Source organism: Dermochelys coriacea, chromosome 10, assembly GCF_009764565.3.
Source record: "Dermochelys coriacea isolate rDerCor1 chromosome 10, rDerCor1.pri.v4, whole genome shotgun sequence".
NCBI lineage: Eukaryota > Metazoa > Chordata > Testudines > Dermochelyidae > Dermochelys > Dermochelys coriacea.
This window is the reverse complement of record NC_050077.1, coordinates 78,193,416-78,217,562: the sequence shown is the minus strand read 5'-3', so window position 1 is coordinate 78,217,562 and position 24,147 is coordinate 78,193,416. Positions and strand designations below refer to the sequence as shown.

At 44.4% G+C, this 24,147-nt stretch overlaps 2 protein-coding genes across 5 annotated transcripts in view; both read right to left on the bottom strand.

The window, feature by feature from the left end:
* Window positions 1-17,878, bottom strand: part of LRRK1 (leucine rich repeat kinase 1) — a 109,589-nt gene extending 91,711 nt beyond the window's left edge. The window contains exons 1-3 of one of the 3 annotated variants that reach the window (XM_038418730.2): window positions 17,685-17,878; window positions 14,837-14,963; window positions 9,891-10,106 (exon numbers count right to left, since the gene is read on the bottom strand). In XM_038418730.2, coding sequence (XP_038274658.1) covers window positions 9,891-9,957 — 67 coding nt within the window. In that variant the 5' untranslated portion in view covers window positions 9,958-10,106; window positions 14,837-14,963; window positions 17,685-17,878. Of the gene's footprint in view, window positions 1-9,890; window positions 10,107-10,885; window positions 10,997-14,836; window positions 14,964-17,684 lie in introns of those variants that run through there. The other 2 variants (XM_043494558.1, XM_043494559.1) reach the window with 2 other exon arrangements.
* A 3,482-nt stretch (window positions 17,879-21,360) lies between these two features.
* The window catches only part of ALDH1A3 (aldehyde dehydrogenase 1 family member A3), a 52,910-nt gene continuing 50,123 nt past the window's right edge, over window positions 21,361-24,147 (bottom strand). For both annotated transcript variants that reach the window (XM_038420143.2, XM_043494560.1), the window contains exon 13: window positions 21,361-24,087. In XM_038420143.2, the coding sequence (XP_038276071.1) occupies window positions 24,015-24,087 (73 nt within the window). In that variant the 3' untranslated portion in view covers window positions 21,361-24,014. The remainder of the gene's footprint in view (window positions 24,088-24,147) is intronic.

Genomic DNA, 24,147 nt, shown 5'->3' with positions numbered 1-24,147 from the left:
GCTATTGGCAAAATGGTAGCCATGGTCGTGATTGTAAGTGTTGGATGTGCACACACGCCATGCAATTAGTAATTTCATAATGTAACTAAGGACAGTGATTTTGTTTTTCACCAGATTGAACTCTCACCCCCCAACAATTTTATCATCACATACTCGCAAGAGCATATAAGACCCATTTATATAAAAGTCCTGTTTGCAAAAGATTTTCCAATTGCCTCCCTTATATTGTTACCATTACTTCTGTCAGGCTGCTTGAACTCCTATGTATTGGTTGTATATTATATTAAAAACTAAGGATTTAAATAGGAAGTCTTGTTTCTTCTTGCCCAAATAAAGATCACACTTTCCCCAAGCAGTAAAACAACTGTATTTAGAGATGTACCCTCTGCTCAGTCGACTCTGCTCCCAGAAATGTAGGACTGGAAGGGACCTTGAGAGGTCATCTAGTCCAGTGGTTCTTAACCAGGTGTATATGTACCCCTATGAGTACGCAGAGGTACATCAACTCATCTAGATTTTTTACAACAGGCTACATAAAAAGCACTAGCTAAGTCAGTACAAATTAAAATTTCATATAGACAATGACTTGTTTGTACTGCTCTATATACTATACACTGAAATGTAAGTACAATATTTATATTCCAATCGATTTATGTTAAAAATGAGAAAGTCAGCAATTTTTCAGTAATAGTGTGCTGTGACACTTTTGTATTTTTGTCTGAATTTTTTAAGCAAATAGTTTTTAAGTGAGCTGAAACTAGGGGTGCACAAGAAAAATCAGCCTCCTGAAAGGAGTACAGCAGCCTGGAAAGCTTGAGAACCACTAATCTAGTCCATCCTCCCATGCAGGACCATGTATAACTAGACCATCCCTGACAGGTGGTTGTGTAACCTGTTTTTAAAAATCCCCATTGATGGGGGTTTCACAACCTCCCTGGTTAACCTAATCCAGTACTTTACTGTCCTTATAGTTAGAAAGTTTTTCCTAATATCTAACCTAAATCTCTCTTGCTGCAGAGTAAGCTGATTACTTCTTGCCCTACCTTCAGTGAACATGGCAAACCACAAATAACTATTCTTTGAGTACAATTTTTGAACCGTTTTAAACCCACTTTATAGTAATTTCATCTAGAACACATTTCCCTAGGTTGCTTATGAGAATGTCATGTGGGACTGTGTGAAAAGCTTCACTAAAAATCAAAATATATCACATCTACTGCTTCCCCCCATCCGCTAAGCCAGTAACCCTGTCAAAGAAAGAAAGTAGATTGGTTTGGTATGATTTATTCTTGACAAATCCATGTTGGCTATTACTTGTCCTCTAGGTGCTTACAAAGAATTTAATAATGATACTCTTGGATATGTTTGAATCAGTGTGGACATCTGTATTTCTTTTTGCAAGATTCTACTTATCCTCTTTACCGTCTCGTCCACTTCCATGGCCTCTCATTCCTTTTACAGTGTCTTTCTTCACAGTGTGGTTTTGGAACAGGTCATATTATCCAGCTTGTGTAGCAGTAGTCTCCTTTTTTAAGATCAGCTGGGTTTTTCTTCTAGTTCATGTGCATGCTGGTGGGATTTGTTCTATGCATTATCATTATGTGTTTTATAGTCACTGAGATAAATTTTGAACCAGCATATTTTAGTCTCAGTTTGGTCCTGAGAGCATCTGGCTTCTGTAAACTGGATCCTTTTTAACACCTAGGTTATGATTTGGAAGGAGACGCTCACCTGGTCTGTTTGTCTTACTAAATTTCTATTGTCTTAATCAGCTCGTCTTCAGTAACTGGGTGAGGAATAGGTCCCTTGCTTGCATGAACTGTTGTATTATATTCCATGAGTTGTTGCTCTATTTGTGCCTCCTTATCAGAGCAACATGTCCAGGTCCAGTTCCTGCTAGCTCCTGTGCCTGGCCCCTAGTCAAATCCCCTTCCCTTCATTGCCCCTGGCTTCCTGCCCCTTGGGAGGCTGCTGGCTTCTCTAGTTTTGTGGATGTGTTCCTGATTCCCTGCTGCATGTCTCTTCTCTTTGCAGCGGGGCACAGGTTCAAGAGATGCAGAGCCAATCTATCTCTAATAGTTGTTTTTTGTTTTTGTTTTGCTTTGCTCACTATTGTATAAATGTCTGCCCCTGTAAGTGTACAGCACCAACTAGGCTAAGTCACTGAGCAATGATTAGGAGTGCAATCGCAGATGTGTCCAACTCACAAAGGCCAAGATGTTCAAAAGTGACTCATTATTTTGGATGCCTCCATCATTTTTAGGCACCCATCTTGAGACACTTTGAAGGGGCCTATTTTTTAAGAATATGCTGAGCATCTTCCCTCTGAAAATCAGCCTCCTTCAAGGTGTCAGAGAATTGAGGCACCAAAATCACTAGTCACTTTTGAAAATCTTGGTCAAGATAATTGTGAATGTGCAATGTGCTGCCTTGGTATTACACAGCGTCTTTATGTGACAGCAAGCAATCTCAATGAATTCTAAACAAAGCTGAATTTCTGTTAGCTTTTGAGTCTCCACCAAATCTCACCACTTCTGTATATGGTCTACATTTCAAGAGGGTTAAAAATAAAACCTGGTACTGCTGTGTAAGGGCACTTCCTATTTCTGCTTGCCGTTTCCTACTTCTGTTTCTGGAGGGCATGCATAATAAGTCCAGCTCACATAGCTACTTGGTTTTTTTGCTTGTAGGATTATTTTTGATTCACCGTTTGCCCCAAAAGACATCAGATTTAGAAGCAGGAAGAAAAAAAAGTTCAAGATTCGTTTATTCTCATTTCTATTCCATAAACTTCAAACTAACACCACATACAGTGCTTCTATAGCGCATTGCCCACCCCCAGTGCATCCAATTCATCCTCATACCACCACCCTGTCTTCCAGATGGGGAAGCTGAGAGAAACTGTGAACCTTTTGCTGAAGGCTATTCAGTGTATCATGACATGGCTGGGTCTAGAATGCAAGCGCCCTGACCCCTAGTCCTGTGCTATAACCATGACCCCTTTTTGCTGGCATAGCTCCTCCTTGTAAAATGTTACACAGAGAACATTTAGATCAGCTACGGTTAATGGAACTTCAAAGCCTGTGTCTGCCCCTCCCCCCAAATCATTCAGCAGTAAAGATTTATGAACAAAAAAAAAATAAAACATTCACAGTAATAAGTGCAAGTCCCTGCCTTTGACATTAAATGAAACTCAGTCAACCAGGCAGAATTTTCCAGAAATAAAAACAAAGATCTAATCTGGAGGCATCACGTATGTTAACGCCCAGAGTTATGTGCACTTCAGCTATTTTTATTGCTAGGAGGCAGTCACTAGTTGCTGCTGTAGACTTTTATTTTCTAAACTGATGTAAAGTTGGTGCCAGACTAACAGGACTAGTGGTTTAAATTTGCACAAAAAAGAAACAGCAGGGGCAGGAACACTGTAAACTCTCTCTCTCTCTCACCCCCCCCCCGCCCCCTTCCCCCATCAGTGTGCTTCAGCGTAAGAGGACAGCTCAGCCTCTCGCCTCTCACAGGCTATTAGTGAGGGAGCCGGTACTGATGGGGGCACCTACCCACTAGAAAAGGGGCTGAGCCAAAGGCTCCTTAAGGCACCCAAGTCTCTCTTCCACATTTGCAAATCTGCCCCCCAATGCAAATAGAGCAGAGATGGGGAAGGGGGCCTTTTCTTCAAGGATAGTAGTTCAAATATGGATTATGCTGCTACTAAGTAACCAAAAGTAATTACTATCTAATGCTGTGTGAAATTTTCTACAAGATATTGCTTTGCAGAGTTAACTACTTCACGAGGAAGCCAATTAAAATGATCCTGCGAGATCTTACAAGCGAAGCAAGGTCAGGGTGGGTCATGGCTTGGATGGGATACCTACAGGAAAGACTTTTCCATGCTGCAGGAAGTGGGGTTGGTGATGTGCAGGCAGCTCATTTTCATCTGAGTCAGGCTGTGTCCACACTTAAAATGCAAAAAAGAAAAGGAGTACCCGTGGCACCTTAGAGACTAACAAATTTATTAGAGCATAAGCTTTCGTGAGCTACAGCTCACTTCATCGGATGCACGAAAGCTTATGCTCTAATAAATTTGTTAGTCTCTAAGGTGCCACGGGTACTCCTTTTCTTTTTGCGAATACAGACTAACACGGCTGCTACTCTGAAACTTAAAATGCAGCAGCACTGCCGCAGCGCTTCAGTGTAGACACTCACTGTAGTGGCAGGATGGGTCCTCCCATCACACTGGTTCATCTGCCTCCCCAAGAGGTAGTAGCTAGGTTGATGTAAGAATTCCTCCATGAACACTATGCTGTAAACACCAGAAGTTAGGTCAGATTAACTATGTCGCTCAGGGGTGTGGATATTTCACACCCCTGAGCTATGAAGTTGGGTCAACTTGACTTGTCAGTGTAGACCAGCCCTCAGTTCTGAATTAATGCCCTAGCATAGTTGCAGGTGCCACTGTAATGACAGGAATGCTACCTTTCAGGCGAAATAAAAAGATGGATTGGGCCACACATGGTCAATCAAAGATCTTCTTGCATTTTTCAAGAGACATAAGAGCATTAAACCTCTGGTCTGCTCTAGATTCCAACTCATGTAATTATGCTCTGGCCACCTAAATCTGAAGGGCAAATTTATGTTCTTTTTTCTTCAGCTCCTACCCTATACTGTAATGCAATGTGTCTCTGTGCTGTTGGACAGCAGATGAATTCCAATGGTGGGCAGCATGATCCTTTTACTGTACAGACTTGTCTCAGTGGGGGTTGTAAGGGTTTAATTAGTTAATTTTTGTAAAGTTGCTATGGAAATAAAAAGTATTAAAATAGCAATCATTATTATTTCTTTAATATTAATCATTACTGAAACCAAAGAAGAGACTCTCTCAATATTTTTGTAGTGTGGCCCAATTCCTCTTAGAAACCATCATACAGAGCTATCCTGGCCACTCTGGAGCTCAGGACCACATTTATCATTGCACCTAGACAGGCTTCACCAACAGAGGTGTCACTAAGTATTTTTCAAAGGAGAGCCCTGATGAATTCAATCAACAGTGATTACCTTTCTGTAGCTTTCTTGAATCATCCCATAGAATTTAATAGAGAATTATATCCCTGCTACAAAATTCTATAAAATTAGAAAAAACAGCACTCTAGAAAGGAACTAATTCTAATTATATAATTTGTAGAGTAACTTCTTTAGAACCCTATTGAATTGCTGCAAAATCCCATTTGGTTTCATCTGCATTAAATTCTATAGAACTTTTCAATAAGGGTAAAGATCTTTTGATTCACAAAAGGCAGGAATATCCCACATATACCTATACTTGCCCCATATGGGTCACAATGCTTCCTTTTAATAAGCATGATATTAATGTGTAATAGGGAGAGGAAGCAGAGGTGGGGTGGGAGTGAGTCAGTTATTTACACAGCTGAAAAAGCAATAAATATTACTCTGCATTTCTATAATGCCTTCCATCTGAGGAACTCATCGTGTGTTACAATTGGCTAATTGGCTAATTAAGCTTAGCAACATCTACCTGTGAGGTAGCAAAGGCTATATAGGGAGCACTTCACATACCACTGAAATGCAGCTACCTCACAGCTGGAGTAGAGCAGAAGTTTAGCTGGACACAAAACCAGCATACAAGTTAAGGCAGGAATAACATACCAAGTTTAAACTGCAGAGGGGAATTAGATACACAGAATGGGAGATTTCAGAGTAGCAGCCGTGTTAGTCTGTATTCACAAAAAGAAAAGGAGTACTTGTGGCACCTTAGACACTAACAAATTTATTTGAGCATAAGCTTTCGTGAGCTACAGCTCACTTCATCGGATGCATTTGGTGGAAAAAACAGAGGGGAGATTTATATACACACACACAGAGAACATGAAACAATGGGTTTATCATACACACTGTAAGGAGAGGTTTCAGAGTAGCAGCCGTGTTAGTCTGTATTCGCAAAAAGAAAAGGAGTACTTGTGGCACCTTAGAGACTAACAAATTTATTAGAGCATAAGCTTTCGATGAAGTGAGCTGTAGCTCACGAAAGCTTATGCTCTAATAAATTCGTTAGTCTCTAAGGTGCCACAAGTACTGTAAGGAGAGTGATCACTTAAGATAAGCCATTACAAGCAGCGGGGGGGGGGGAGGAGGAAAACCTTTCATGGTGACAAGCAAGGTGGGCTATTTCCAGCAGTTAACAAGAACATCTGAGGAAAAGTGGGGGGTGGGGGAGAAATAACATGGGGAAATAGTTTTACTTTGTGTAATGACTCATCCATTCCCAGTCTCTATTCAAGCCTAAATTAATTATATCCAGTTTGCAAATTAATTCCAATTCAGCAGTCTCTCGTTGGAGTCTGTTTTTGAAGTTTTTTTTGTTGAAGGATAACCACCCTCAGGTCTGTAATCGAGAGACCGGAGAGATTGAAGTGTTCTCCAACTGGTTTTTGAATGTTATAATTCTTGACGTCTGATCCGTGTCCATCCATTCCCCTACGTAGAGACCGTCCAGCCTGACCAACGCACACGGCAGAGGGGCATCGCTGGCACACGACGGCATACACCACATTGGTAGATGCACAGGTGAACGAGCCCCCGATAGTGCGGCCGACGCGATTAGGCCCTACGACAGCGTCCTCCGAATAGACACGCGGACAGAGCCGGCAACGGGCCCTGCTGCAAGGACAGGCCCCCGGGCTAGCGGTTCTGTCGTGTGGTGTGTGGCCGCCGGCGAGCACTCACTCCAGATTGGGGGGCTGTCTGCAAGCAAGGACCGGCCTGCCTCCCAAGATCTGCGAGAGCAATGGGTCGTCCTTCAGGATAGGCTGTAGATCCCCGACGATGCGCTGGAGAGGCCCCAGCTGGAGGCCGAAGGCGACGGCCAGCGGCGCCCCGCTACCTTCCCTGTTGGGCCCATCCTGCAGCAGGCAACCTCTGGGCACTTCCCCGGCTCCGCTAATCCGCCCCTCCACTTCAGCAGGTAGGCACTGCAGCTGCAGGAACGCATGACAGAGATCCTGCAGGCGTCTGCCTCCGTCCGAGGGGTTGGAGCAAATGCGGTTATATCGTAGAGCTTGGCTGTAGACAATGGATCGTCTGGTATGATCTGGATGAAAGCTAGAGGCATGTAGGTAGGAACCACGGTCAGCAGGTTTCTGATATAGGGTGGTGTTTATGTGACCATCGCCCACCAGCACCGTAGTGTCCAGGAAGTGGACCCCCCACGCGGACTGGTCCAGGCTGAGGTCGATGGCGGGATGGAAACCACTGAAACCATGGTGGAATTCCCCAAGGGCCTCCTCCCCATGGGTCCAGATGACGAAGATGCCAGACGCCCCACTATTCCTCAGATGTTCTTGTTAACTGCTGGAAATAGCCTACCTTGCTTGTCACCATGAAAGGTTTTCCTCCTTTCCCCGCCCCCCGCTGCTGGTGATGGCTTATCTTAAGTGATCACTCTCCTTACAGTGTGTATGATAAAACCCATTGTTTCATGTTCTCTGTGTGTGTATATCAATCTCCCCTCTGTATTTTCCACCAAATGCATCCGATGAGGTGAGCTATAGCTCACGAAAGCTTATGCTCAAATAAATTTGTTAGTCTCTAAGGTGCCACAAGTACTCCTTTTCTTTTTACAGAATGGGAGAGATTCTCTGCTGGTCTAACTTGTCACAGCTCCATTGAAGTCAACGTAGCTAGGACAATATGCTCCAGCTTGAGGATCTGCCCCCATGTTCAGTTTTCATGAAAAGTGGCCTAGGATTGTAAGGCTGGTAAGTGATCAGAACACAAGTGTTATTTCTCATCTGAGAGATGGGGTTCCAGCAGCACATGGCCTCCAGTACCCTCCTGGATGCAGTAGCCAGTTACTGAGCCAAAAGACCATTACACTATGTGTTAGAAGTTAAGTTAAGTTAAGTTAAGTTATACTGACCAGACCTGCCCTGCTTAGCTTGTGAGAGCTGCTTGGATCCCAGCATAAAATGATATGACTACAAGAAATACCTCTAGGGTCTCCTAGTGTTACTGGAATCCCTGATATTTACAGATGAGATGCTATGGCCTATTATTATTCCCAATGGTTCCTGCACAATGAAAGCAGCCGACACCATCTGCATGAAAAGCATGAAAACAATATATTCACATGTGAAGGTTTAATGACTCACTGCATTCTAGCATTCAAGTTAGGTAAGTAAATCCAAATGGCGAACAAGGACCATCTAATATAAGGAGTGGAATGACTAGCTGATATAATTCATCCTTGGAGAAACTAAGCAATGCTTAACCAAAATAAGTTTAAACACATACAGCATACACACAGGGAGCAAACTTCCTGAAGCAGTACATGATCGAAAACCTAACCTCAATACCAGATAGCCAATCTTCCCTATCCCTACAATTTCTTACACACACAATACTATGTATAGTGGTTACACTGGTATGCTTTGTACACTACATATTACTTGTAACTTACGGCACATTTTACACAACAAAGCAATATAAGAATTTCCATGAAGAAAGCCAGCTTCTTCATGGAAATTCTTTTCTATCATTAAATAGAAAAACAGTTTATAGCTTTTTTTCACCTTCCCACCTCATTATTTACACACAGACAAATTGGTTTATTTACCTTCTCTTTGAAACACTGAGAAAAATCTGTCAAATCAGAATTACAGGCTAAAACTATTGGTGATCCATTAAAGTCTGCTAATCATTACAGCAGATTAAAATACTTCTCATAGTTTATAATTTAGTATGCCAACAGAAATGAATTCAGATTTCCAGAGAGTGAGTTTAGATATACAATTAACAGTTTAAGGCAAATACCAGATTTAATCATTATTCCCAAGAGCTCCTGATCACTGTACAAAGATAAAGCTTTAAATATAGAAAAAAAAGCCACCACAAAATAATCATAATACATACGGGGAAAGGAAAGAGTTCCCGGAGCTTTGTGTGACACTGGTGCGAAATGTCTTTGATAAAGGTAAAAAGGTCTCTGAATAAAATATCAAGCATTGCTTCATAGTTGCTGATAAAATCCAAAATAAGGTTGCTAAAACATTAGCCTCTTCTGAGCTTTGCTTACTCACTACCCAGTGTCAAAAACACCTTCATCCCACACTTCTAACGCAAAGACTGCCTCCTTATGAATTGTTTATTATAAGGAAAAACACTCTAATATAATAAGCCAAAGACCGGTTCTTGTTACTGAGACATAACTGTTTTTGACTTGGAGAAAATTAACATTATTGTCCCGTGATTGACAATTTTGGCAACAAATATATTTGAAGAAGAAATTATCACACCAACAGAAACTATCTTGAAACATACATCGCCTTTTCAAGAGGATTTCTACCTATGGATTCAAAATATTATTATATAAATACAAATTTTCTAATCCATGCTATGGATTTTTAACCTTAAATTATCAGTAGTTGCTGAATTAAAGTTTATAGTACAATAGAAGCATGATCTGTTCAGCCTTAGGAATGATGCTCTGATTTGAAAAGCTTTGGTACCCTGAGCACTTACTGCATCAATAGCTGGTAGCACATTTGTATTCATGTGCTAAAAATTATGAACCTTATAACACATTTTTGAATCAATGGTATGTGATAGAAATATTGACTAGTTCCACTTGTAAGGAACACTGTTCCTTCTTTATTAATAGATACATGCCATTCTTCTTGCAAGTAAAATTAACTGTTACATTTTGTAGATTCTTGAAGATATGGTCTTGGATATTCAAAGCAATTTAAGGGAATTAGGTTTTAAATCTCATTGAATTCCAATGGGACCTGTGCACCCAAGTCCCTTGGGCACCTTCCAAAAATCAAAGTCTAAATAGTTACTGCTGCTCCAAATAGGAAAGAAAAAGCTGTTCCATTTACCATTTTGGTGCTCCATGTTGCACTCTCTGCTAACAGCGGATTCCTCAGTTCCCACGCACCAATACATTCTGGGCTGCAGTTGCGAAGTTTCAATAAGCCAACTTTCTGCAGCATTTAAAATTAAATAGTGTTGTCAAAGTCAAACGAGCTCTCTCCAGGTGCAGGATTGGAGTCACTGCTAGTTGTCACAGTCATGAAGAAACACCATCTGCCCTGCTTTAAAAAAAAAAAAAGAAAAAGAAAAGAAAAAGCAAAAACCATAAATCATCCCAGAACAGGAATGGCAAGATGTTTATTCCTCTGCACATACAAAACGAGCTTCTCTAGACATTACCTTGCAAAAGTGCATTCATTTCATGCCAGTGTAAATACAATTTATTATATAATACTTTAGCTACCCATAGCGTGAATCAACAAAATAGCCTGACAATGTCTCCACACTAAAAAAAGGGGGCTAGTCTCAATTTCTCTCAGCCAAAACTACTAAAGAGACTACAGTCAGAGCTTGGATATTTTGGATAAGGATTGCAGATCTAGTTTCTGACTCTCAGTGGGCCAGTGTAAAGGCTGAGCACTGAAGTGGTGTATACCTGCTGGAGGGAATTCTTGAAAATTCCTAAAGAAATTCCACTTCATAAGCATCTTCAGTCACAAAAGAAGTCAAAATCTAAGCAGAAATTGTGGGTCCCAGTAAGAGTGCACTTGAGAAACTCCATATTACCCCCAACAAATACTGATCTGGTTACCAAAAAGGGGAAATCCTCTATGGAAGGAAAGAATACAAGGGGAAAAGAAGAGCACAAACTTTGTATCTAGATCAGTAATGCACAAGGAGTTCATTGCAAAATAAACAACATTTTGCAGGAACATATCCAAGGAGCCATATTCCATTTCCGAGAGCTACAAACTGTTCATTTCTTTTAACCACCCTGCAAAATTAGCAACGACCAGGACATTGATTGTCTCACTCTCCCAGGGAATTTTGAAGTTCTTACCTGTTTAAAGTTGAGTTCTCTTTTTAAAAGTCTTCTGTCTGACACTGGTGTGGCATTTACAGTATGCACACAGCTAGCATACTTTGTTCCTTTATTTTCTGCTTTCACTTTCAGTATGTAAATTATTTCATTAATGTAACAGAGCATCACTAAAAAGATCTGATTTTAATCCATTTCTTTCATGTCTTCTGCATGCCATCAAAGGCATGAAAGGAGGCCCCCAATTCAGCAAAGCACTTAAGCATGTGCTGAACATTAAGTATGTGCTTATGTGCCATTAAAGCCAATGAGACTTAAGCAGATGCTTCAGCGCTTTACTAACTAGAGCTGTTTGTTGAATTGGGGTGTAAGAGCAAGGGCTGTACAAAATACACTCATCCTTCAACCGATCTGGATTCAGCTTCCTCACATTCCTCCTTCATTTCACAGGACTTTAAGTCAAGTTGGCAATGCGTTACAAAACCTGTGAATGGCAAGTGATTCATTTCTATGCAGAGCTTTGAGTCTGGTCCTACTTTATGTCCATACAGACAAATGCAATTTCTAGTGATCCCCACTTTGTGGAGCTTGTCTGGCAACAAAGACCAAATGCCCATTCCAGCTACAGCTTGCCCTAAGGCTATGTAGATCAGTGGCATGTTAGATTTTAAAGGTCATATTGAATGGAATTTTTTGATGCTTTCAAAGCTAGGAAATGCATTTTTGTGTGCTACTTGGTTGCCAGTAAAATATGTTACAGCTTGTGGGAGTACCTGCGTGAGCCAATAACAATGTGATTGTCCTGCTTTGGAATTAGACAGGGTAAATTCTACTAGCCAGTCGTTACAAGACAGGGAGTGTTTGTTTACCCTGCACATGTCTGATTTGACAAGTTCACCATTTTACAGATCCGATTGCAGTGATCATTTAATTCTAATGGTCTATATTGCGGCTGACCTAGGATTATACTCCTTAAACCTGTAGACAGAGAGCAGGGTCAGATTCACTAGATGGGTTATGTCTCTTGTGTGCCAGTGAGGTGGGTGAAAAGAGCAGTAACCCAACTGCAAGTGGCCAGCAGAGTGTTTCTCTGTGGTAGAATTGCACTTTCTGCTGATGCATGTATACTGCAGCCAGTCCCTGCACCTCAGGCCCTTTTCCCAAAGCAAGGGGTATCATTGGAGTAGGTAAGAGGCACGGCCGAGCCCTGCTATGCTATGCTATGCCATGCCAGTCCTCAACTGGTACATGGTCTATTAAGGACCCCACATCAGTAGTATAACCTAGCTATGTTCGGTGGCAGCTCTAAGTGGCATCAGGCCTTGAGGATCAGGGAGCCATAACCTCCATGAAAAGAAAAGGAGGACTTGTGGCACCTTAGAGACTAACAAATTTATTTGAGCATAAGCTTTCGTGAGCTACAGCTCACTTCATCGGATTCATTCAGTGGAAAATACCTGATCACCCCCACTCCTCCCTTTTGTTCTATAAAGAGGATCTAGTCCATTATTTTCAAGGACCAACATGGGAGTTATTAAATCAGCAGATAATTTGGGTCACTTCATGTGAAAACACCCAACAATGATTGGACAAACAACTTTGGCGGGTTTGTTTGTTTGTTTTTTAAGAAAACTAAAATAGCAAAAATATTTGCCAAATAACAGAGCATGTCATTTTGCAAACTATTAACACGGAGGGTTCTCTGCTTTCCAATGCCTGCAGTCCAAGATTTAGTGTGTGTGATATTTCTGCAGGGTTGAATGATTGACATCACAGCCAGTGGCGGATTTAGAGTTAGTGGGGCCCCATGCGCAGCTTCATTTTTGGGGGACCCCCTTGGAACCCAGCCAAGAAAAATAACATTCTCTCTTATCTCCCCCACCCCCCAATTTTCATTCTTTTTTTCTTCATCCTTCTCCTATATTATAAGTAATAGGACATAAATGACAATAAAGTGAGGTACCTTGATTGGGGCAGGAGGTTGGGGTGCAGGAGGGTGTGCAGGGGGTCGGGCTCTGGGAGGGAGTCTGAGTGCAGGCTCTGGGCTGGGGCAGGGGGTTGGAGTGTGGGAAGGGGTGAGGGGTGCAGGCTCTGGGAGGAAGTTTGGGTGTGGGGTGTAGGCTCTGGACTGGGGTTGGGGTGCTGGAGGGGTCGGGGGGCAGCACTTACCTTGGGCGGCACAGCTCCCAGAGTGACCGGCGCACCCCTCTGGCAGCAGCTCGTAGGTGAGGAGAGGAACCGGGGTTCTCTGCGCACTGCTGCCTGCAGGCACTGTCCCTGCAGCTCCCATTGGCTGGAGCTCCCAATCGGGGCAGGAGACAATGTGCGGGGACACCACCACCTCCCCACAGGAGCTGCAGGGACCTACCAGTCGCTTCTGTGAGTGGTGCGGCGTGGAGGGAGGGAGGCAACGCAGGCAGGGAGCCGCCTTAGCCCTGCTGCTGGCACATTTCTGCACACCCCTTGCGGGGAGCGGGTCTCCATGCACTGCCTAGGGCAGGGGCAGAATGTGGAGCAACCTCTGCCCCACCAAGGGCACGCAGAGACATGCCAGCAGCTGTCAGTTTCCGGGAGCAGCATGGGGCCACTGGTCACCGGCCACCAAATGCAGGCAGCCTGCCTGCCCGAGTCCTGCTGCACCATCAGCAGGGACCCGGGGGCAGGTTGTCAGATGAGATTTGTCCTGCATTTTGGGTGGCCTCCTGTCATTGGGGGCCCCGTGCCACGGCACTCTTTGTTTCATAGTAAATCCACCTCTGATCACAGCTCAAATTCATCTTGACCATAACTCCACTGAGTTACATCAAGCATGAATCTGTACTTTTTCTGCAGAGCAGAGACTAGTTCAATCGTTCTTTCCACACATTCAGACTTAGGTGGCATTTCTTTGCAGTACAATCAATGGCACACATTTGCACAATTTCAGAAATTGTGGGGGAAAGTAATTTTCGTTTTCTGGACTTTGTGCCCATTAGATATTTGAAAATCATCCCATTCATGATTTCAGAAACTCCTAATCATTCACTCTCCCCTATAGTGACCCCAGGAAGGGGAGGGGGGGGGAAAATGTGTCTTTAAAAATCAATTTCATTTAATCTGAGACTACAAAATGCCTTAACCATAATTATATTATTATTGCATGGTCTCAATACAAGACTGAACTAAGTTGGGATGTTTTACATATGTATTTCTATACCTTAACACCTTTGAATTTCTTTTATGTATAACCTGAATTTCCTGGATTTGTCATGGTTGGTTTGGAGAACACCACTATAATGCTTTTTACCCTTAAGTTACTGATACATACACTTAACTTTTAACTTCAATAACATAGTTTTTGTCCTGGAATGTATAATAACTATTGACTATTAGACAGGCTGGTGTTACCCAAGATTCTGTAGTTTCTGCGAGATTCCTCTCAGCAGGATTAGGAGCAGGGAGCAATATATTTTAATGCACATTTAGATTCCATTCAGCATCTGCCCAGCTTCTCCTTCAAGATTCACTAGCAGACAAATGGCTCACTTTTAGAGACAGGCTAAAGGAATTATTGCCATTTTTTTAACATAAAATCGTATAAAATATTTTGCATTCACAGCCTTTTTCATCCAAAGATCTTAAAACACTTCATAAACTTTCATTAAGTCTTACAATACCCCTATGAATGTATCAGTCCCATTTTGTAGGTAAGTACATTGAGGCACATAGAAGTGCAATGACTTGCCCAAGATTACTCACCAAGTCAAGAGCAGACTGGAATAGCATCTTGAGTCCTTTGCTCAAACCACTGCATTTGAAAACAATGTTATGCCACATCCAAGACCAGGAATGGTATCAGAGGTATTCACAAGGTAATATTGTGGAGCATGAATGTGGATGAAGCAGTGTGAGGACGTGGAGCATGAATGTGGATGAAGCAGTGTGAGGACGTAGTCACACTCAGAAGGAGGTATTAATACCTCTAATACCTACCAATGCAATGAGAAGAGAATGTGGCTCTTGGCATTTGGTTAGGGCAAAATCCCTGCTAAACAGCAATCCATCTTTGGTCTTTATAGGAAGCCAATGTATCTTCAGCTGTCTTGGATCACCAGAAGCTCTGTGAAGAAAAACAGAATCCAATTACTTCTATAGAATCATAGGACTGGAAGGAACCTCAAGAGCTCATCTAGTCTAGTGCCCTGCAACGACATGCTGGCAGACACTAATATCGCTCATCACGTGTAATAAAAGCAGACAGAGTGAAAAATAAAGCATCCTGTGCTTATTTAGATAAAGAATATTAGAAACATACAAAAAAAAACCAGAAGTTGGAAACAGAAGAGAGTTTGTATTCAAGGCCAACCCTTTGTACCTGTTGCATTCTCCACTGGATTGCCACCTTTCTCCTAATGTCCCATGTGATTAAATCAGTTGTCACAATACCATGACATTGCTTCTCATCTTTCAACTTAAGTCATTTGTTGAGGACTTTTTTAAGTGCTCTGCAAGTGACACATGTCAAAATTGGGAATCTACCTCAAGTTTGGGATAAGTGACAATGCATTTGTACACTGTTTCACTGGTCATAGCAGCAGAGAGAGGGAGAGCTAGTGGTCAGAGCAAGGACTCCTGGGTTCTGTTTCCCCCTCTGACAAAAGTATGCTGTGTGACCTTAAGCAAATCACAGGTAAATTCTGTGTGCGCCCATTTACAAATCTGCAAAGTGGTTATATTATTTATCTCCCTCCAGACATATAGTAACATTTGATTAATTACTATTTATGAAGCACTCTGAAATTACTGTCTGAGAGGTCTATATAAGTAGAAAGTAATAATAATAATAAATATTCTGCACTATAAAAGTGAAGTGTTTCTATTCTGGAGCCCCAACGTGCTTCCTGATGGTTGGTTATTGTATAAAATGAAGTTTTTCCTTAAAGCTAATATAGGCTATTTCCCTTCAACAACCAGCTTTCAGGAAAGGACAACAGCTTCCTGCTTATAACTTATTTAACCCAAACATTTCCTTTATGGATACCAAATTTAGGTTCTATTAAAAAAGACCCCAAACAATCCACATCTATAGAAATGTTTTCTTTTTGTGAACCTCTTCTCACCCTTTAATTTCTCCTGAGCACCAGACTGAGACAGGCCCTGAGCTTCTAATCACATAGGCATGCATTTAACTTTACTCAGATAAGAAGTCCCAGTGATATCAATAAGAAAAAGAGTACTTGTGGCACCTTAGAGACTAACAAATTTATTTGAGCATAAGCTGTAGCTGATGCTAAATCTGAGCTGAGCTGTATTTGAGCTGTAGTTCGTGAAAGCTTACGCTCAAATAAATTTGTTAGTCTCTAAGGTGCCACAAGTACTCCTTTTCTTTGTGCGAATACAGACTAACAGGGCTGCTACTCTGAAACCAGCGATATCAATGTGAGCTTTTACATGAGTAAAATTAACCATATGCTTAAATGTCTGGAAGCTTGGGGCCTTAGACCGTAAGGAAAAGGGATCTAGACTTGTTGTGTGCTATGTAATATGTGGCCTGTCTTTATTATTCTATACAAACACATATAGAATAAACAAAAGGTGAAACAGACGAGTATAATTTCCTTTTCCAGAGCAGGTGAAAAGCAAACAATGTGACCAGCAGAAATGGTTAAAAATAAATCCGATCTTTAAAATTCTGATGAGAGCGGGTGAAGAAATGATTTGCCCTCCTCCCCCGCCCCCCCCCCGAAAAAATATTTTGGCAAAAACAAACTTTTCTTTTTAATTAAAAAAAAAATTAAAACCCTAACGTTTGTTTTTTCAACAAAAACCTGAAAACCTTCAAACAAAAACATTTTGTCATGAAAATTTACCCTTTGTCAGAAAGCCACTTTTCACTGGGGAAACGGATATTTATGCAAGCTATTCAACTAGCTCGCATAAGGAAGACAAGGAAAGTGAAGGAGGCCTGGTGGCACCTTAGAGACTAACAAATTTATTAGAGCATAAGCTTTCGTGAGCTACAGCTCACTTCATCGGATGCATTTGGTGGAAAAAGCAGAGGCATTTTTCCACCAAATGCATCCGATGAAGTGAGCTGTAGCTCACGAAAGCTTCTGCTCTAATAAATTTGTTAGTCTCTAAGGTGCCCCAAGTCCTCCTTTTCTTTTTGCGAATACAGACTGACACGGCTGCTACTCTGAAATAAAGGAAGGTGATTGTCCCCACAGGGTCCCTTTGACTGTGGATTACAAAAGAGCAGCCGCAGTGTAAGCCATCCAAACACCCCCACGCACCCCACAGTGCCAAGCAGCTTCAAAGCTCAGAGGTGACTATCCAGCGGCTATTTAGGGGCGACACCTCATTCGCCATAGGGCTGGCAAAGCTATGGAGCGCAGTGTGCCCCATGGGGCGCTGTGTCCCTTTAAAGAGCTGGGGAAACACCCCTCTTCCCGGTGGCAGCATCACCTCCTCCAGGACCTACTTCAAGCCCCTTTCCAGTGCAGGGGGTGCCCTTCAAAGGCACCCCGCTGTAGGAAGGCAGGCGTGTGTTTGCCACAGCAGTGCCCGGGGGGGGGGGGGGCAATTCAGGAACAGGGCGCCCATACTATGGCGAGGGGCCAGACAAATACCGGCCTGGGTGGCCCGAGGGAGACCCCGGCTTCCCCCTCCACCAAGGGGAAACTCCTGCTGCGGAGGGCAGGAGGTTGCCAGCCCTGCTGCCGGGGGGCGGGGGGGGGGGGGCCCGCAAGGTCCGTCCTCGCAGCCATGAGGCTGCGAAGGGGAAGAAGCAGAAGCAGAGGAGCCCGGGCAGCCCGGCGGGGACCCCGCGAAGCCACTGTACCTCCGGCCCCCCCAGGGGGGCAGTGTCCCTGCCAGGGCGGGGGCACCGCTCTGGGGTGCGGGGCCGGGACGCCGCCGCCTGCTCCGGCCACAGCGACTTTCGGGCCGGGGCTGCTCGGGGGGCGGCAGGGCTGGAGAGGAGCGAGCGAGGAGCCAGGGCTGTGCGCAGCCTGCCAGGGCGGCCGGCACTTCCTCAATCCGGGGGGCGGGGAAAGGGGGTGAATATGTGTGTGGTTGAGGGGAGGGAGGGAGGAGAAAGGGGGTGGGGGGCGAGTGTGGGGGAGGGGGGAGGAGAAAGGGGCGTGGGGGGCGAGTGTGAGGGGAGGGGGAGGAGAAAGGGGGTGGGGGGCGAGTGTGGGGGAGGGGGGAGGAGAAAGGGGCGTGGGGGGCGAGTGTGAGGGGAGGGGGAGGAGAAAGGGGCGTGGGGGGCGAGTGTGGGGGAGGGGGGAGGAGAAAGGGGCGTGGGGGGCGAGTGTGAGGGGAGGGGGAGGAGAAAGGGGCGTGGGGGGCGAGTGTGGGGAGGGGGAAGGAGAAAGGGGCGTGGGGGGGCTGAGTATGTGTATGGTTGAGGGGAGGGAGGGAGGAGAAAGGGGTATGGGGGGTGAGTGTGGGGGGAGGGGGGAGGAGAAAGGGGGTGGGGGGTGAGTGTGAGGGGAGGGAGAGGAGAAAGGGGGTGGGGGGCTGAGTATGTGTCTGGTTGAGGGGAGGGAGGGAGGAGAAAGGGGTATGGGGGGTGAGTGTGGGGGGAGGAGAAAGGGGGTGGGGGGTGAGTGTGAGGGGAGGGTGAGGAGAAAGGGGCGTGGGGGGCTGAGTATGTGTGTGGTTGAGGGGAGGGAGGGAGGAGAAAGGGGCATGTGGGGGGTGAGTGTGGGGGAGGGGGGAGGAGAAAGGGGCATGGGGGGCGAGTGTGGGGGAGGAGGGAGGAGAAAGGGGCGTGGGGGGGCTGAGTATGTGTATGGTTGAGGGGAGGGAGGGAGGAGAAAGGGGGTGGGGGGCTGAGTATGTGTGTGGTTGAGGGGAGGGAGGGAGGAGAAAGGGGGTGGGGGGCGAGTGTGGGGGAGGAGGGAGGAGAAAGGGGCATGGGGGGCGAGTGTGGGGGAGGAGGGAGGAGAAAGGGACGTGGGGGGGCTGAGTATGTGTGTGGTTGAGGGGAGGGGGGAGGAGAAAGGGGCGTGGGGGGGCTGAGTATGTGTGTGGTTGAGGGGAGGGAGGGAGGGAGGGAGGAGAAGGGTATGGGGAGGTGAGTGTGGGGGAGGGGGGAGGAGAAAGGGGGTGAGGGGGCTGAGTATGTGTATGGTTGAGGGGAGGGAGGGAGGAGAAAGGGGCATGTGGGGGCGAGTGTGAGGGGCGGGGGGAGGAGAAAGGGGCGTGTGTGGGGGGTGAGGGGAGGGGGGCAGAGAAAGGGGCGTGTGTGGGGGGTGAGGGTGAGGGGAGGGGGCAGAGAAAGGGGCGTGGGGGGCTGAATATGTGTGTGGTTGAGGGGGGGGAGGGAGGGAGGAGAAAGGGGCATGTGTGGGGGGTGAAGGGAGGGAGAGGAGAGGAGAAAGGGGCATGTGTGGGGGTGAATGTGAGGGGAGGGGGCGGAGAAAGGGGCGTGGGGGGCTGAATGTGTGTGTGGTTGAGGGGAGGGAGCGAGGGAGGAGAAAGGGGCGTGTGTGGGGGGTGAGGGGGAGGGGAGGGGAGAGGAGAAAGGGTCGTGGGGGGGTGAGTGTGAGGAGAAAGGGGCGTGGGGGGCTGAATATATGTGTGGTTGAGGGGAGGGAGGGAGGAGAAAGGGGCATGTGGGGGGGTGAATGTGAGGGGAGGGGGCGTGGGGGGCTGAATATATGTGTGGTTGAGGGGAGGGAGGGAGGAGAAAGGGGCGTGTGTGAGGGTGAGGTTGAGGGGAGGAGAAAGGGGAGTGTATGTGTGTGTGTCATTTACATGCACACAGAAGGTATACAAGGGGATTGGGCAGTGTTTTACGCCCGCTTTGCCAATGTGGCCACTCTCACAATTTGATTAAGGGCTTATCTGCACAGTGCTTTAGGCCGCACCAGAGGGGTATGAAGTTTAGACTGGCCCTTGGAGCCCTGCTGGCAGGCATTAAAAGTTCTCTTCTGGGCGTAGTACTGTCTAAAACGAGTCTACATTAACACGCACTAGGAAACTTTTTGTGCACACGAGCAGGATCAGTTAGTGCACAACATGCTAGTGTGGACTAAAATTTACATCCCTCCAGTCCACATTAAAGATTAGATGCTTTTCTAAAAGATAGGGTCTAGGAATTATTTTTGGGAAGCGTTATGGCCTGTGTTATACAGGAGGGCAGACTAGATGATCATGGTGAACCTTTCTGTCTTTTGAATTGATGAATCATGTAGACAAGTTTTCTAATATTTAGTATTTTTCTGAAAGCCCTACCTCCTGGAGTTATATGATTGCATGAAAAACTCAGATTTCATTTTTTAAAAATATATGCACTTCTGTAACCATAAAGGCAAATAAAAAATTCAGAATTTATTATTTTTATAATTCTTGTGATTTTTATGCCCATCTCATGATTTTTTCTGGCCTCCCTCATGATTTTTTTCATGTTTGAGACTGGCAATCAGTATTGCCAAAAGTCATGTGTCCGCCCCCAAATCATCAGATTGGCTTAAAAAACATGAAAACTTTAAATAAAAACATTTTGTCATTTTGACACAACAGGCCAAATTCAGAGATGATGTGAAAGGAGGGTTAGTGAGTGGGTGCAAGTCTGATCACAGTGACGGATGGGGTCACAGAGACCCCCTTGGGACTGTCACCTGATGTGCTAAAACTACCCTTGAGCCTGTTTTCCCTGCTATCTTGGGACTTCAGTACCCTGTCTTGTTGAGCCAGACATGCTAGCCTGCTATAAACACAGACCCAGGTCTGAACCACATCCCCCACAAGCACAGGGTTGGGGTTTTTTTTTGTTTCATCCCAGTCTCTCTCCTGCAGTTTTTATTTGGACAAAACCCACTGTCTCTAATGGAAGGTTTACTGGATTACAGTCTACTGCAAGAGTGGGCCCACTACATCCTCATTGTTGCTTACCTTTTCTTAAAGGAGCCATGTCAAGTAGTTTAGGCTAAAATTGTAGGGCAGGACGTGTATATGGAACAGGGAAGCAGGGGGAATGGGTCGGAAGAGCTTTATTTTATCAGGCACCTACTAGCTACAGGATGCTAGGGAAAAATAAAGGCCCCGGCTCCCAAGCAGGGACTAGGGTTAGCACTGTGGTAGCAATGGTAGGGGGAGCTGGCTTTTCATCTGAGACTTGATCCTGGACAGTGGGACTCTTGCATATGCATCTTGGGTAGTAGGCTAGGTACTCTGGCTGTTAAAGCTCCAGCTACCCAAAGCACTTACACAAGGCCAAAGTGTCTGGCAACATTTCCAAGCCCTGTGTGTGGTGATGCAAGGGTGTAAATGATTGGACAGGACTAGAGAGAAGTTGTGGAAAGAAGCACAAAGGAGAGAGGAAGAAGAAGCAGAGAACACCATGTAGGGAATGAAGAGAGCTGGTCCAGAAACAAGCCAAAACGTTCACAAAAATCAAAATTCCAATTTTTGTAAACTTCCAGACAGCTCCAGAATGATAATGGGATGAGGGGGAGAAAAGAAAGAGGAAGATCACACCTGTAACATTATACAAACCATACCACAAAAAGTTAAACATTTTTATTAAGAATTGAAAAGCTAATATTAAAAAAGGATACCCATATTCTAAATATATACATGAGGTTTAAACACATATAGCATTTCCATGTTCCTTCAGCTATAAAAATACATTAGATTAACTGTACTCTAATTTATAAATATATTTTTAAAAAATTAAGCAATATTTCATATGAAAAGTATTACTGTGCAATGAAAGAATATAAATCCTCTAACGGGTCATTTTATGTTAGTGGCTAATGTTACTTGATATATAATTTAGAAAATTCAGTGTGTAAAGTCAAACCCTGATTTATATAGTAAGAGAATACATTACTAAGTCATTTGTTTAACTTGAGGAAAAAAAAGAGGTGAAAATATTATATATAAAAACCAAATGCTAAAAAAGATTGTACATTTCAGATGTTGTCATGTTTTCATTCCCACAAGATGTTTAACAAGCAAAAAAAATACGGAAAGCTATATTGGTTATTATTATTGTTATTCCAGCTTCATTTTACTATTTACCTTGCCTCCAGATCATTTGCTTGTAGCTCTAGAAAACGTAAGTTGGCAATAGTAAAATGCTTGTCTGATAAGACAGTTGAGATCTCGCTAAATGTACTATAAAAATAGAAATATATTTACAGTTTTCCCATTTGGACTTTCATGGGATCTCTTCTGCATTTAGGTGGGGAGATGTATCTGTGGAAGTCCCACCTCCTACATCCATGGGAGAGCAGACACTCCCCCCCACCCCCAGCCAGTTGTGTACAGCTGTCAGTGGTATGTTATTTATGAGTGATCAGAGATTAAGATGTACAAAAGCCTCATTTCTTTCAAGATGAAGTGACTAACAAGGGAGTTCAGCCCCACGCAAACTTCTTTCATACCTCCTCATCTATCAGCACGGTAATAATTCTTACTTATCCAGGAGGTGCATCTGGTGAAGAAAGATATTGGGTTAGGCTCTAGCTTTGCCGTTTGCCCCACAATGCATTTCCACTTTAAACCCTAATTTCTGGGGTTTGTGATCTACTGCTGCTTTAGCCACCTGCATAATTCCCTTTGACAACAAAAGGCCCTTATGAGCACTCCAGTGAAGTCAACAGGCATTTGCTGCCTTAGGAGTCCTAGGTACAACACAAAGGAGTTATGCACCTCAGGCCAATTTGCTCCCATGATGCCTGAGTGGGGTATTTGCCCATCACCTGCCTTCCCTCAGCTTTGATCTTGGTTGAGGATTGTACACAGAGCCTTGCTGGAACTGGCTGTGGAATCAGAGCATCTTCCAGTCACCCTCCCCTGCCGGTGCTGCCCAATTTGGGGCCCGATTGCCAGCATGGCAGGAATTTTATACCACTGCCCACCTACAGGTTGCAAAATGGCTTCCTCCAGCATAGACCCTCGGTGATTTAGCCCATGGAATGAAGACAGTTGAAACTTTGCATAACAGTCCTGGCCTGGGAGCAATTTCTTTTTCATAGTGTATTTTCAGAAAACTGTTAAATTACATTCATCTGGGGGTGGGGGGAAACAGAGATTTAGGAGAGTTTACTAATCCTGCTCAACATAACGAACAGCTCCAGCTGAACAAAATAAGATTCACATGTTGGGATAATGATGATGGCAGAGAAGTGAGACGCATGTCTTGCTGTCTCTCCATCCTTCTGTTTCTTTTGGAAGATTTCTGTTTGGTTTTCTATCCCATGAATGTTTTCTGCAGTGTGCGTGCCCTGCTACAAGACTGGCAGGAGCGCTGACGTCATTACTGTAGATGCAGTGCAAAATCCTCTTGTGAAAAGTGCCTTAGTGAAGATTTATCATACACTGTATGAACTCTTCTGAAGCCAGACAGGTTAGCGAGTCAATGACTTGTTTTCAGTACGTGTAGAGTACATTTATCACAATACATGGGGTACAAAAGTTCCCCTCCCCCTCCAGTCTAAATATGTAGGATGAAACTGGTCCCACTGAAGTCGATGGCAAACCCACTATTGACATCAATGGGGCTACACTGTCATCATTATGGAGGATGTGTGTGTATTAGAGAGACCAAGACAACTCTTTCAGATAAAAGTGCTTTACATAACCTTCCCCAAAAACAAACTCCGCCCTCCCCATAGGGCTCAATTCTCCTCTTCACCCCAATATAACTCCTGTGATTTCAGTGCTATTATACTGGCTTAATCAGCAGCAATGCCGCTGAAGTCAATGGAGCTATGTTGGTTTACACCAGCTAAAGTCCACAGGTCTTTCAACATTCCATGCTCGTGATGCCTTGGGTCTCTCTAATATGACATTGGGGGTGATTTTGCCTTCAAAGCCACGGTATGATAAAAGCAGACTTCCTGTAAAGCACTGTGTGACCAAAAGTTTGGTCACTGGTAAGAGACTGATGTAAAGCCAAGGACTAGTCCACTGAATGCAGCATACAGCATGTGAGGGCACAGAACGAACAGCTGATAGGTCAATTAAATTCCATCTCCAAAAGCTAATCGACAAGCATTCCAGTAGATTCAAAGTTTCTATAAAGTAAAAAAGTTCTGTTTGAAAAAAGAAGTGCTGTTTTCTTCCCCCCCACCCCTTTCCCCATGTTTTGAACTTGTCCCCCATGTCTGCGTGTCACATTCAGAGTGTCAGAATTTTTCGGCCTCCAGCTCTCTCAGTGATTCTTCTGGGATAGTTTAATAGTGACGGTTTTCACCTCAGTATATTCTGCCAGAGCGTATTCACCACTGAAAGAAAAAATAAAGCAGTTACAGCGCTTACATTTGCCAGTTTTATTATACTACATT